At 37.8% G+C, this 14,617-nt stretch overlaps 1 protein-coding gene across 4 annotated transcripts in view; it reads left to right on the forward strand.

Moving 5' to 3' along the window:
• Nucleotides 1-14,617, forward strand: part of DZIP3 (DAZ interacting zinc finger protein 3) — a 116,132-nt gene that overhangs the window by 80,888 nt on the left and 20,627 nt on the right. For all 4 annotated transcript variants that reach the window (XM_031959638.1, XM_012544506.3, XM_012544509.3 and 1 more), the window contains 5 exons: nucleotides 818-1,003; nucleotides 1,340-1,467; nucleotides 8,837-8,905; nucleotides 10,362-10,458; nucleotides 13,850-13,953. In XM_031959638.1, the coding sequence (XP_031815498.1) occupies nucleotides 818-1,003; nucleotides 1,340-1,467; nucleotides 8,837-8,905; nucleotides 10,362-10,458; nucleotides 13,850-13,953 (584 nt within the window). The remainder of the gene's footprint in view (nucleotides 1-817; nucleotides 1,004-1,339; nucleotides 1,468-8,836; nucleotides 8,906-10,361; nucleotides 10,459-13,849; nucleotides 13,954-14,617) is intronic.

A 14,617-nucleotide genomic window follows, 5' to 3' on the forward strand; every position in this document is an offset into this window, starting at 1 on the left:
GTAACCTAAGCAAGGCATGTAACCTAGAAGGGCTCGATTTTGTCATCTCTAAAATGAAGGGGTTGGACTAGATAGTCTCAGAGGTCCTTTTCAGCTTGGAATCTACATCTTGTATAGTATACAACAGATGCTTTCTCTGGCTTGGCAGCAGTTTATGCATTTAAGGATATTACCTGATGGTGTATTTTTGGCACTTCAGCAGGGAAGAAGATTTATGTTAACAAATGTCTTAATTAAGTAGAGTAAATGACAACATTAATAAATAATTGTAGGTATTTTTTTTCTCAAAGGCAATGTTGGAATCCCTTCCATGGGTAATTGTGGAATCGGTATATTGAGAATTGAATATACTTAAGATATTCTGTTAGTAGCCAGAATACTGGTTATTAATGGAATGGTATTTGTAGACGTGGATACATTAATACATTTTTGAGAAGATTATAGTTAGTAGATACAACTACAGTGATTCCCCGACTGATAGTGGTACATTGACCTAATGGTCATTCTTTTCTTTCCTTTTCAGTTTTGATAACAGAACAAACCTCTTGAAAGTAGAGTATCATTGCCAGCCTTGGCTATCACTTGGAGGATTAAATTGTGACTGTCTTTTCTCAGTAACACTATGAAATTGATATGCTTTCCCATTCAACAGTCACAACAACCATAAAAGGAAATTGGTGCATTAGAACACCTTTGGTTGACTCAGCATTGTCTCACTGCATCTTTAAATTTTCCTTAAGTAAAAATCCTTTTCTAGGGGGAGAAAGCATCATTTCAGTGAACTAAAGTTCAGAGATACATTTCTTTCTCCTCTCAGGGCACAAGGAACAAACCAAGCATAAAACTTGTAAAAAGTCAAGAAGAAATCAGGGAGCAGCAGCAGCAGCAGCAACAACAACAGCAACAGCAGCAGCAGCAGCAGCAGCAGCAACAACAGCAACAGCAGCAGCAGCAGCAGCAGCAGCAGCAACAGCAACTCTGGGAAGCACGGAGGCAGTGTGCAGTGAGCATAATTTCTTTTGCTCCATTCACATTAATACTGAGAAGAATCAGAGTGTTTCACTATCAAGTCACTTAACCTTTTCTTCTCTGTAAAATGTATCTAATGCTTACAAGACCTAATATGAGGTTCAAATGTGATAATGCCTATAAAGTGTGTTAACTTTTCTTATAAACAAAGGTAGTTGTTATTCATTATATGTTATAATTTATAGTTGATTATATGTTATTATATTTTTATTAGTTATGATTATTAGTATTTCAACAGCATTTGGCATTTCTTACTTTTCTTGGTGACCTGAATAATATTATCTAAAATATGCTATTTTTCCTTTAACAGGACTTCAAAAAACAGTTGGAAGCCATGATTCTCCAGTGGCAACAGAAGCAAGTACAGATTAAAGACAAAGATAAAATCATTTCTGGTCTTAACCAACAAGTTTCTTCTGGAAACCACAAGGTTTGCAAGTAAGTTCAGAGCTTTGATCTAATAACTGAAGGGAAGCCTTGGCTCTAATAGTTCAATGCAAGACAGGCTCTAAAACAGGAAGACCACATGTACCCTGTAGGTGGCGCTGTGGCTCCACATGTTCGTTATTCTACACCAGACTTGGGATCTCTTCAAAGCAAAAATAATCACAGAATTTGCTTTGCCAGCTGGATGAGGAGCTCATAGTCACTGATTGCTCTGTGCATCTGGTTTTTTATGTGCAGGGCAAGCCTAGCGATAATTGTTTTATTTATGGGGGTTAATTAGTTTTCAAGTCGTGGCTCTTCTTTGTCTTATATGTGACTGATTGTAGATTGATTATATCATTTTACATGGAGGCAGTTAGGTGGCTCAGTGTAAATAGAACATTAGGTTTGGAGTCAGGGCCTTGAGTTCAAATTCAGCCTCAGCTGCTTTGCCCTGTGCAAGAAGCATAAAACTCTGTTTGCCTTAATGTGAAGACCGCATATCCTGACTCCAGTCGGAGTCAGGAATTCAGGTTAAGCTAAAATCTTCAATCTTTATTCTTAGTAGAGATGAAGGGGGATTGGAGGTGAAGGGGGATCGTGATAGTAATGTGTGCAGCCACGACAAGAACCCAGCCATCTCTCCGCTTCTCTTCCTGCCCCTCTGCCTCCACCCACCAAAATCGTCATTTCCTATACAACACATCAGGACATGCACAAAGAGTCGGTGGGGGCCATTCTTTCTCCAAGCATGTATATTAATAGAGTATGGTCAATTACTATTTAGCCTCACGCACTTGGGACCTCAGTGCATCAATTCAAACTTCAGCCCATTACACTTAATACACTGGAGAAGGAAATGATAAAACTATTTCAGGTATCTTTGCCGAGAAAAACCTTTGGACAGTACTAGTGTGCTGTGTTCCACAGAGTCATATACAACTGAATAATAAAAATCACTGTACATGTCTTTCTTGGTGGATGCTTTCCTCACAGATATGATAAGAGTCAATTGAGCACTATCTTATCCATCATTGTGATTCACAAGGCTTGGATTGAGAGATTGAATCAAAATTGAATCCAGGAAGAGCAGTTACTTCCCATTTCCTTGCCCTACCTTGAATTCGTACTCTTCTCAGTCTTATTTCTCCAGCAATAGACCTGTGGCTTTTTACAGCAAGCAAAATGAATTATCCTTTCATACTTACAAATCTAGAAACAAAGAACTTCACCCAAATTAAATTACAGCCCACAGAATACCACAAAATATTAGTATATAGGTGTTAATTTGAGAACAGTTGCCCTTCTAGAGCTACATCAGTATATATAGTAAAGAACTGGAGCAAGACCTTTAGAAAAATTAGCTTTTTATTGGATACCTTTTGTTTTTTCCATTATAATTATTTCTGGATCTACCTCTGCTTCTTTGATGAGTTATGTAAGTGAGCTCTTCTTTGTAATTTAAATCAAACCAAACCAGTAAAGCAAAACCAAACCACTCAGTATATCTGAAATGTATGTAAGGTTTTGCATCCAAAGGTCTCTCCCAGGAAAACAAAAAAGATGCATTTTCTCATTTTTTCTCTGGACTAATACTGATTGTTACAATTAGTTATGCGTTATTTATTTTTTGTTCATTTATCTCAGTGTAGTCTTTATGTTTATTGTTTTCCTGGTTTTTCTTATTTCAGTCAGTATTCATTCATACAATTCTTTCCATGCTTCTCTGATTTTTTCATATTTTTTGATATTCTTATGTTACAATAATGTTCCATCACAGCTTATATCTTTTCAGCATTCTCTAATAGATAGGCACTCACTTTGTTCCCAACTTTTTGCTCTCACGCAAAATACTGCCATGAATGTAGCCCACCTGCTTGGGCTATATAGGAACTCTGGATTAAAAGATGTAAACATAAATATTTAGTGAGTTTTCTTACTGAAATCCAAATCTTTTTGCAAAAGAGTTGGAATAATTTGTAGCTCCAACAATAGAATTTAGTGTTTTTGTCTTAAGACAGCACTCCAAACATTGATTTTTTCTCCTTTTTGCATCTTTATAAGGTAATGCTATATATATATATATATATATATATATATATATATATATATATATATATATATATATAAATCTCCATAACTTCTATGCTATTGGGAGAGAGCTTGGGAAAGGGATCTGAATTGTAAATTTTTTCTTTCATATTAATGTTACGGTGGGTTTTGAAGAGAAGGAATTTGTCATAGTTGTAAGCTCTTAAATGAAATGTTTACTTCTCTGAGTCCAGAGAGATGCTGTAGACCATGCCAGTCAAGGCTAAAAAGAGAGGAGTGTTGAACATAGCAGAATTCATTTTGGATTCTCTGAATTGATAGCATTAATTTGGTTAAATTCTTAGTATTTTAGGTAGGTTAAGTTCTAGTGGCCAAAATTCGGGGCTTGATCTTTTAGTCTGAATCCTTATTTAAATCTTAGAAATCTAGAAAGGTCATTAAAGGTCTTAGAAATTGTAGTCATGAGAGAGAGAGATGCTCTTATGTGTTGGTTACTACCTGGATGATTCCTTATTCTGTCAAATCCTTCAAAGCAGAAGTTCTTAAACTTTTTTGTCTCATGGACCCCTTTGGCAGTTAATGAAAGTTGTAGATCCTTTCTCAGTATTTTAATGCATAAAATGAAATATGTAGGATTGGAAAGGAAACCAATTACATTGAAATACAATGACCAAAATATTAAAAAATCAAGTTCACAAATCTAGATTAAAGAATCCTGATCTAGAGGATAGCTTAATAATATAGCCCTGTTGGAATATTCATCAGAATCCAGTATGAGGATATATTGTATCTCATTTACCCAACAGATTCATTTAAAAAATTTCTATTTTGCTTTTCATAATTGAGGCACTATGCTAGGCTCCTAGGGGATAAAAAGATGAATCAGATTTAATGCTTGTGCAGTTTTACAGAGTTGCAATTCAGGTTCAGAGGGTACACAAATCATTGCAAAACAAGGTACTAACCCATAGGGTATCCTCCTGATTATGAGTGTGTGCAGAAAGATGGAGGAGGCCTGAGAGACCATCTAGAGCTGGACTGCTCAGGGAAAGATCCATGGAAGAGGTGGGTCTTGAGTGAGGCCTTAGAGGATGAATTTTGGAAGGCAGAGAGGAACAGACAAAGTGGAAAAGATAGTGATGTAAACTGTGTCCCCCTTGATCTTTTAGGGAGGATAGACCTGGGTTAGAGAAACCCTAAAAATCTCAAACCCCTCCTGACCTCTGGGAGGTCCCCACCCTCCTCTTCATAAGGGAAACTCCCATAGTCATCTTCACCTATGATTCAACTGGAGATCTTGGCCTGGGGCATCATCACTACCCTTTACTGAATTGAAAATTAGTCCCTCAAACTCATCTGGAGATAGCTCCCTAGCTTCAGGCTACAAAAACCAATATAATCAAAGTCTGAAACCCTGAAACCTTTGCTACAAATCCTTTCAGGATTTGGCCTGCTGAGAAAATTATTTTCTCAGTGTAAACCACCTTTGCTAAAACCTAGCTTTGCTAAATTCCTTTTGGAAAAGTCCACTGAGTTATTTTCTCAGTGTAATAAACCCATTTTTTTTTTTTTTTTGCCACAAGTCTTAGATTTTTCCCAGATTCCATAGTGCCCTGTCCTCCCAGGTGTCCCTGGAGAGGGAGAGAGGTGATCAGTTCCCTGATTAAGGGGTGTTTCTGTTAAAAATGTAGGAATTCCCAGTCTGGGCATCCCCAACCAAGGAATTCTGCTTTAGCGTAGAGCTCCCAACAATCCAAACCTTCCTGAGTATTTGGGTGTCCCAGCTATAGAATAGACAACAGCAAGAGAAGGCTTACAACCCAATATAATGAAAGGCTGAACCTTAAACCTTCACAAATTCCTAATCAGGAAAGCCCACTGAGGAAGTTATTTCTCAGTGTAAAACTATCTTTGCTAAAAACCTACCTTTGCTACAAATTCTTTCAGGATTTGGTCTGCTGAGAAAATTTTCTCAGTGTAATAAACCTATTTTTTTTTTGCCACAAACCTCTCCTGTGTTCATTTGGGATTGCAAATTCTTTTGCAAAATCTGCAACCAGCCAGGGGATCTCTCAACCCTCATTTCTCACACTTCAACTATAGGAAAATAGAAGTTGAATTCTAGGAATGTCTGGAATAGAAGATTTATATGTAGATATTAGTAAAACATAAGGTTAGGTACACTGAATCAGAATAAACTTCCCAAAGACTAATAATGGATTTTAACCAAAGGAAAGGCAAAACAGTCTTAGGGATGTATGGGACAACGACCACTAACCCAAAATAATTCAAATAGAAGTTTTTCAGAACCAGAGTAGAAAGCAATTAATTCAATTCCTACAGGAAAGGGATGTTAACTTCACCCCTGATCTGGGGAAGTAGGGCAAAGGACAGACAATGGAGTAGGGTTTTTTATACCCTTAAACAACTTTATCATCTTGTGCCTCAGATGTCGCTGATTTAGTACTCCATTCTCAAGGTACAAGAACAAGGGGACTATAGATTACAAAGCAGTTTGTGTGAAATTAAGCAAGGGTACAAGCAAGGGAGGGGGTTTCCTGGAACTGTAGTCCCATACTATGTCAGGGATGAGTTCTCTGAGAAGAATACATCCATCCCACATAGGGATATAGCTTTACTTTTTTTTTTTTCCCCTGGAAAGAGCCCTAGATTTGGAACCAAAGAATCTAGGTTTAAATTCTAGCTCTAAAGTTTTGGCCTGGTTATTTTCTGACAAATTAGTTGATATTTTTGGGCCTCAGTTTCCTTGTCTGCAAAATAAAAAAATTGGACTAGGTGATTTTTGTAAAGTTTTTTTTTCTCTTAATTTTTATAATCTATTAAGCATCTACTCATAATGTATGCCCATATTACGACTCTGCAAAGGAAGTAGAATACAAATTTCCTTCCTTCAAGGAGTTTACAATCTAATTATCAAGACAAGGAAATCACAGGTTGAAGCTCTGAGGGAGTGAAGTCACTTGTCAAAGGTCACTCGTTTAATTAGAGACAGTCATGGAACACAAGTCTTCTGACTCTCAGACTCCAGCTATGTACTATATATTTACCTACTCTAATCCAAAATCCATTAAATACAATAGTGAAATAATGGAAACACCCCAGAGAGAGGGTAAATAAATATAACTTTTGAGACTTTTCTACTTTCCTACTATTTATTTAGCTCTTTAAAATGGTAAAACATTATAATTCTCTAATTAAGATATTCTTACTGAGACCCTTTTCTTCCTCTCTGCAATCTCAGTCCATCACAGCCTCCTTTTTCATTTCTGAAAAGCTTAAAGAAAAGGTGGATTGACAGATTCATAAATGTAGGATGAGGCAAACCTGCTGATATTTAGAGTTTCTTGTTATAAGGCTCTGAGAGCATACTTTATAGTTCCAATAATTTCTATTAACCAAAACTCTGTGCATCTTGATGCCCCACATGTATCAGATTTTCAGGAAAAAATAGTCTTTATATTTCCCTATTAGTCAATTTAATAGGACAAAGATAAAAACACACTTATGAATAGGGATAGAATTGTAGCAGAAGGAAAAGGAATTTAAGAATCAAACAATAGATATATATTAAGTACTTACTATGTGCCTGGCACAGTGCTAGGCACTGGTGATACAAAGACAAAAATTGAAACCATCATACATTGCTCTAAAGAAGCTTACATTTTAACCAGAGTAGGCAAGATGTGCATACACAATAAATACTAGGTTATTTTTTTGGAGGAGGGAGGCACTAATGCTTGTGGGGAAAAGTCTTCATGTAGAAGGTGATTTGGGGCTGAATTTTGAAGGAAATAAAAAATTTTTTTAGAGGAAAAGGCAAGACCAAACTGTGTTTAAGCTTTGTGGATGCCCAGTAGCATGAGGACTGAAAATAATTATCTGGTGTGAGAGAGTAAGAAGGCCAACTTAGCTGGACTGTAGAGTGGAAGAAAGGAAGCAATGAATAATAAATCTGGAAAGGTAGGTTGGGACTGTGTTGTGAAGGACTTTAAAGGTCAGAGAATTTTATATTTGATCCTGGAGGCAATAGTGATCCATAAGAGTTTATTCAGTAGGGGGATGACATGGTCAGACCTGCATTTTAAGAAACTCACTTTGTGAGTTTGCAGCTTTGTGGAGATCATATTGGAGAAGGGAGTAGAGATGATAAGGGTCTGAACCAGAGTGGTGTCCATGTAAAGGGAATGGATACTGGAGATGTTGTGGAGGTAGAAACAGTAAGGTTTGGCAACTGATTAGTTATATAGGTAAGGGAGAGAGAATAATTGAGGATAAAGTTGAAGTTGTGACAAGAGATTGTAAAAATGGTGGTCCCATCTATCAAAATGGGGAAGTTTGGAATTAAGTTGGTTTGGGAGAAAGTTACCTGTTTTGCATGTGTTTTGAGTTCTAGCTGTAGCTAGAACTTGATATGTTGTAGCATATCAAGTTTGAAATATCCAGCAGATAGGGAGTGATATGGGACTAGGAGAAAGGAGAGAGACAAGGCTTGGATCAATAGCATTGAGGAAGCTGCATAGTGATGTTAGCCTATGGGAGTTGATGAGATCACCAAATAAGAGAGTGTAAAGAGAGAAGAGCATGTGGGATGGATGATGGGATTTGTATCAGGCAACAATCACTCTATAGTTTTATGTTCTGTTCTTGCAAATAAACTTTAAAAAACTTACCAGCATATTTATGTTTGGCCAGATTTTTCAGCATGTTCACCCAGCATTCTTACATTTACTCAATTGAATTGACTTAGTACAACACCAGTGCCTGCGGTTGTATTTTAAGTTTTAATTAAAATTCTTACTTGTTTACAGCACTTCCTTGCAGGCCCAACCTGATTTTCTCTACATCCTAGATCTTGGCTAATTTACATGGCTTGACATAGTGTCTTTCTCCTGAGGGACTTAAAATCCTCAATCTTCATAAGGAGTTTTGGAGCATCTGAAGATGCTATTTCCATTTTACTAATGCCCAAGCTGAAGCCCAGAAAGGTGACAGTCATTCTCCCATGGTCCCTCTGGTAGCCATTTGTTAATTTGGGAATACAAAGCAAGTCTACACTTTTCTACCTTGTTGGCTTTTACACTACTTTTTTTTTTCCCCCTGGGGAGTTTTGAAAAATGGAAGGGTAAAAAAACCTTGTAAGAAGGACTATTTCAGGTAGAAACCATATCCATTTAAATTTCAAACTAAGAATGATGTTTCAAGTGTATGTACTTTTTATTTTTATTTTTTTTATGAAATACAAAGCCATTCCAACTTTGATAATGAGTGATCATTTTTACTTTGGTGATATTATCTTTCATTTCCCTAGATTACAGCAGGAAATTCAAGCTAAAGATTCTGAAATCAGGAAGCTTAAAGAGAAACTTGCTTCAGAAAGGTATATTTTATTACTTCACTTTTTGCTTTAAATAATTATAAAATTATTTGAGATTTCATTCAAGCTCTCAAGGACTTGTATTAGAACACGGATACACAGATAGATGAAGTCATTATAAGGGAGGTGACCAAGATTGTCCATTGAGAGCCCAGCTCTTATGAGCATGTGCAGTCCCTACTGATGTCCCCACATGGACTTTGGAGGATGTACATACATTCTGTAACTGGGTTCTAGTTTTCTGGTCATAATGAATGCTCATGCTCTAAAGTCCCTGGGGGAATTTCATCAACTGAACATGCCATTTATATTTACATATGTGTGTGTTATATATGTATGTATATGATATGTTAATATGAACACACACCTGTATGTGTGTATATGCATATATTTATGTGTGTATACGTACACATACACATCTTTACTTTTTGTTTTGATATATGCTATGATTTCAGCAATGTAGAGAACTCTAGGTGAGGGAAGATTCTTTAACAGTGTAGTGTAGCAACTTTCAGGCAACTTAAAATCTTAGAATTGCCTGGAGTAGTGAGGTGTTAAGTGATTTATCCAACATCACACAACTGGTATGTGTCCCAAGATGAATTAATTCAATAATGAATTAATTCCTCTAGCCTGTATTTGGTATATATGACTATTTCACACTTTACTCCAGATTGTATCTTGATTTTCATTGAGAGCCATCCTGAGTTCATGTGTTAATCTTAAAAAAACATGGAGATGATTTTTAGATGCTTGTTAAATAAAATGTAAAATATTTGTACTGTGTGATAAGAACTTTAACTATCTCAGTCTATCATTATAAAAAAGAACTAGAGAGAGAAGATAAATTGAACTCATTTGATTGCATTGGACTCTTACCCATCATATGGAATAATGATTTATCTTAAGATAAAGGAGATAAAATTATAGCATTTTTCACTTAAGGTCTTCAATAGGGACATGCTTGGTTTACTAGATAAAGAATGCTGGACTTCTTTTGGGAAAATACAGTGGAATGAGTTAAACTGACTGATATTCAGTTCCACTAAGTTCCACAATGCATGTCTATACATGTATACACACATATAAGGGCCTACTATCACTGAAATAATCAATATAGGCTTTTAAGTTATGGCTTAAAGGAATTGAGAAGAGGGATAATCTTTTGTTTCTCTTGTCATTGAGATTAAAAATACTTTTAGAAATTAGGTTGTGTGGAAGATCGTTTGCTTTCTGGGAAAACAGCCTGTGGAATTCAGTAAGATATTAAGCTATTTGAAAACAATTCCCAAAATCTTGACAAAATTGGGTGTTGCTGCTGCTTCACAGAAGTGGGGAGATGGGGGAGTGACATTATACAGCTTCTGCCTTTACCTCTGTGAGGCCATTCCATGGTTGGCATGCAGTCTGTGCTGAAAACTCTCCTTATGGTTTAAACTCTTGTTTTTTCAAATTTTAGATCTCAATGGGAAAGGGAGAAAAATAAGCTGGAAGCTAAAGCAAAGAAGTGCTTGAGCAAGCTGAATGGAGAAACTAATAGAGCTATAACAGCAGAGGTAAAAAAAAAAATAGAAAGGAAATAAAAGGCTTAACTGAGCTTTGCTTATTGCCACACCTTTAATATGAAACTCATATTGCCCTTAATACAATTAAATACAGTAATACAATACATAATGCCCTTAATACAATTTAAAAAAAGCCACTTGAGGATCATAACTCCAGCTCATGGATCTGGGTGGTTGCAGGCTCTTTGCCTTTTTAGTAAATGCTATTGAGGACCTATTCTTTATCAAAAAATGAAGCAGAAATCCCTAGTAGTGATGCTCCTGACAAATGTCTTTTAAAATTAATCCAAGTTATTTCTCTGTCATCACTTGATCCTTGCTGTAATGCAACGTGTTCCCTGTTTGTATCTGTAGTCTTATATTTCCATGTCAAGCAACTAGACAATGCCTCCCTGAATGCTAACTTCCAGCTGCTGTATCTTCCAGAGTGCTTTTCACACCGAAATGAACAAGGCATGGGGTAGCTTGATCTTGCAGAAGAGCTATTAATAATAGTACTAGAATAGAGTACTCTTAATGGAAACATATTGCAGAATCACAGAATTTCAGAACTGGAGAAAGACTCAAGAGCTGTCTAGTCCTATATTTATTCAAAAAAAGGTATTCTTACTACAACATACCCAATGAGTCTTCTACTTGAATAACTTCAATAAGATTTATTTGCCATCTCCCAAGGCAGCCCTTTTGGACAGCTCTGTTAGAGAATTTTTCCCTAACCTCAAACTAAGTTTGCCTCTTTGCAACACATATCATAATTGTTCTTGTGACTTTGCGGGCTAAACAGATCTATTTCCTATTCCTTATGAAAGCATCTTACTTAAAAACAAGTTTCATTTTCTTTTCTGACTCTTTTCTAGGTTAAATTTCTCCACTTAGGCCAGTTTTCATTTAATTATTTTTATTATAGATTACCTAGCGTGTTAGAGGATTTGAAACAGAGATTAGACTTTTGATTTCATGGGTAGAACTCCCAGATGCAGAAATCCATTCTACTAATGTAGTTCTTCATCTTCTCTGCAGCTGCTAGTCTTCGAGAGTTGAAAACTCTGAGTACTAAGAGCACAATACTTAAATGATTCCCAGAGTCCTGTAACTAATATTTATGGTGTTTATTAGAAGCAGGACTTGAGCTCTGGGGTCTTCCTGATTTTGAAGGCCACTCTATCCACTATGCCCAGTTTCTTTTACCAGAGAACTGCATGGTTTTATTCCATCATGGAGTGTCTGGCAGATGTGCATGATGGACAAGAAACCATGGTTTGCTTCGTGTTTATGATGAGGTTCGGATCCCCTTGATTCCCAGTCAGGGAACCAAATGATGAGGTTTGGCACAGAGCAGAGAGTTGTGGGAACCCTCTCAGGTCCTTCATTGTGGTGTTTTCTTCTTCTTTAATATATGATGGTTTTCTCTGGGAGCAGGTTTCTTGGGGAGGTTTTCTGGAAGCAGCCTTAGTTTCAGTTAAAGTAATAATCACTCCAAATGCAGCCAGGAGTTAAAAGTTCAGATCTTTTATTCTCCATAATACCCCAATTAGTTTTCTTTGAGGCCTCTCTCTCTGCTTGGTTCCAAGAGCTCCTTCTGAATGTCTCCAAATCCAAAGATTTATCCTTCAGCCTCCAGCCTGCACAAAGGTGGAAAATGGAATGAATCTCTTGTCTCTTTGCCTGGGGCTGGGCAGCTTTCTGGAGAGCCTTTCAGACCAGCCTTGATCTCAGTAGGGGAAGTGCAGGAGCCCAGCCACCATGGTGAAAGTTGGAATGAATCTGGCTGCGCCTCCGAGAGTGGGCTTCTTCTGAACTGACTTGACTGGCTCACTGACGCTCTATTTATGCTCCTCCGAGAGTGGGATTGTGGGATCCGAGAGTGGGATTATGGGTTTCCTCCCAGAGTGCTCTCTGGCCCTAAGAGCTTCTTGCTTATATGAGCTCTCTAAAGGTGTGAACACAAGCATTGATTCTATCAGTTCTACTTAGTACCTTGTTTCAAGTTCTGGCCCATAACATCTCTTCTAGGGTCAAATCAATCATACTGAACCATGCTAAATTAGATAATTATTGTCTCTATCAACTCTAATGACTTAACAGCTTATAAGGATTCCAACACTTAATAAAAGAAATTATGAACCTGAAAAGTTAGTCTGGCAAAAAGAAGGTTATTGTCACTGAGAAGTCAGCCTTTGCTAAGAGGCTGACTTCCTCAGTGGTAAGGTCCCGACAGAGAAGTAAAGGTCTAGTAGAGGAGTCCTGGCAGAAAGATAAACAAGGGGTATAGAGAAATTCTGGCAGAAAGATAAAGAGGGGTTAATGTTGAGATGAGGGTGTCTTCTCAGTGGGCAGGAGGCCCTCGAAGGCAGCTATGCCAAGGAGATATCCCTTGGCCTGCATGTTCCTGCTTTGGGCCTCTTCCTTCTCAGCAGGCAGGGTCCTAGAAGCAGAGTAAGCTGCTTTGGACCCTCTGCAAAGTCCTGGCAGAGAGATAAACAAGAGTTGTAAAAGAATACTGGCAGAAAGATAAAGAGGGGTTAACGCTGAAAATAGACAAAAAGAAGACAAAAGAAGACATTTCTTCTCAGCGGGCAGGGGTTCCTCACAGGCAGATATGCCAAGGAGAGGTCCCTTGGCCTGGCATGTTCCTGCTTTAGCCCTCTGCCAAGTCCTATTAGGGAAATGGAGGCTGACACTGAGAAGAGAGAATTGCCTTCTCAGCAGGCAGCGTCCTTGCAGCAGAGCAAGTTGCTTTGGACTTTCTGCCAGGTCCTGACAGAGAAATAAATGAGAGACATAAAGAGGGATTAATGCTGAAAAGAGAATATCTTCTCAGTAGGCAGAGGATCCTGACAGGCCTGACTGCCTGAGAGAGAGATTCCTTGGCATGGCATAGTCCTGCTTTTAGGTCCTCTGCAAAGAAATGAGCCCCAAAGTTGCTCTTTTAAAAGAGATTTGAGACTGAAGTTTTAATTGAATGAGGTTACTGCCCCCTGACCTAGATTTTTAGTAAAATGGGACCATTTACTGGCAGTGGTCCTGAGCTAATCTTCAGCTCAATAGGGGTTGATAGAAATCTAGATCTTCAGCAAATGAGATTACTTAAATATGAGCTACGTAGGGAATGAATGGTCCTGGACTTAACTAGTCCCATCAAAATAACAAAATGAAACCACTTTATCTTGATTTCCTGAGATAGGCCTCTCACAGGAGAGTTTCTCGAAGTGTTTACCCCAAAATCAGTACAGTTTGAAGGTTCCCCCCCCCTTCATTTACAATATTAGAGTATTGGAAGCAGAGATAGAAAAATTATTAGCATTTCATTCCAGGTGAATTGGAAATATCATGTCAGATTTGAAAAGCTCTTTTCAGCTGTTTTGAATGTTAAAAATTTTAGGTGTGGTTCCTACAGAGCCGAAGAGATTTTGGCCTCCATCAGCTGGAACAGACTGAGAGGGAGTGCCTGCTTCAGCTTATCCGTGCAACCACTTTGGCATCAAGGTAACCCTTTCCTCCCTTCAGGGCATCTTAAGTTCTGACAATGTCTAAAAAATGAGGGTAAGGTCTAATATATGTATTTTTATGTAGATGAAATTGTTCTGAGGAAGTGATTTTTGCCAGCAAGGCATTTAATCACAGGCTGATGGTGGGCAGTGATAGCTGACAGCCAGGAAATGGAGATATGGACAGAAACAATAGGGATTCACTTAGGATGACCAGGAGTTCTCTTCCTTTTCCCACAGCAAAATAAATCAAGAGCTTGTGATAGAGGCACTGGATGTGCATGCCGACTACATATTTTCAGAATAGGATGCATGCTAATTGAAAATCTTTCTTCTAAAGATTCTCACTTTTAAGCCTGTGCTTGAAAGCCTTCTGTCCCCCTTCTTGTCATTTAGAGGGTAACTCCAATACCTAAGGTCATATTTGGAAGGCAGGTTCAAATATGATAGTTTCATCCTTGGTGGGTAGAGAATGGTTTCCTTCCCCTTCAAGGGGAATCTCTAAAGTTGAGATAGGATAGAAAGAAAAAAGAAACTATTGAAATTGAGATCATGCTGGTTTCCATTATGTGGATGCTCTTATTAATGACTCACATCTCAAAGAGAGAAGCAGGCTTCTGCACTGCCTCCTGGGAGCTGGGTGGTTTTGAAGGAGGATTGTT

Source organism: Sarcophilus harrisii, chromosome 3, assembly GCF_902635505.1.
Source record: "Sarcophilus harrisii chromosome 3, mSarHar1.11, whole genome shotgun sequence".
In the NCBI taxonomy this organism is placed as follows: domain Eukaryota; kingdom Metazoa; phylum Chordata; class Mammalia; order Dasyuromorphia; family Dasyuridae; genus Sarcophilus; species Sarcophilus harrisii.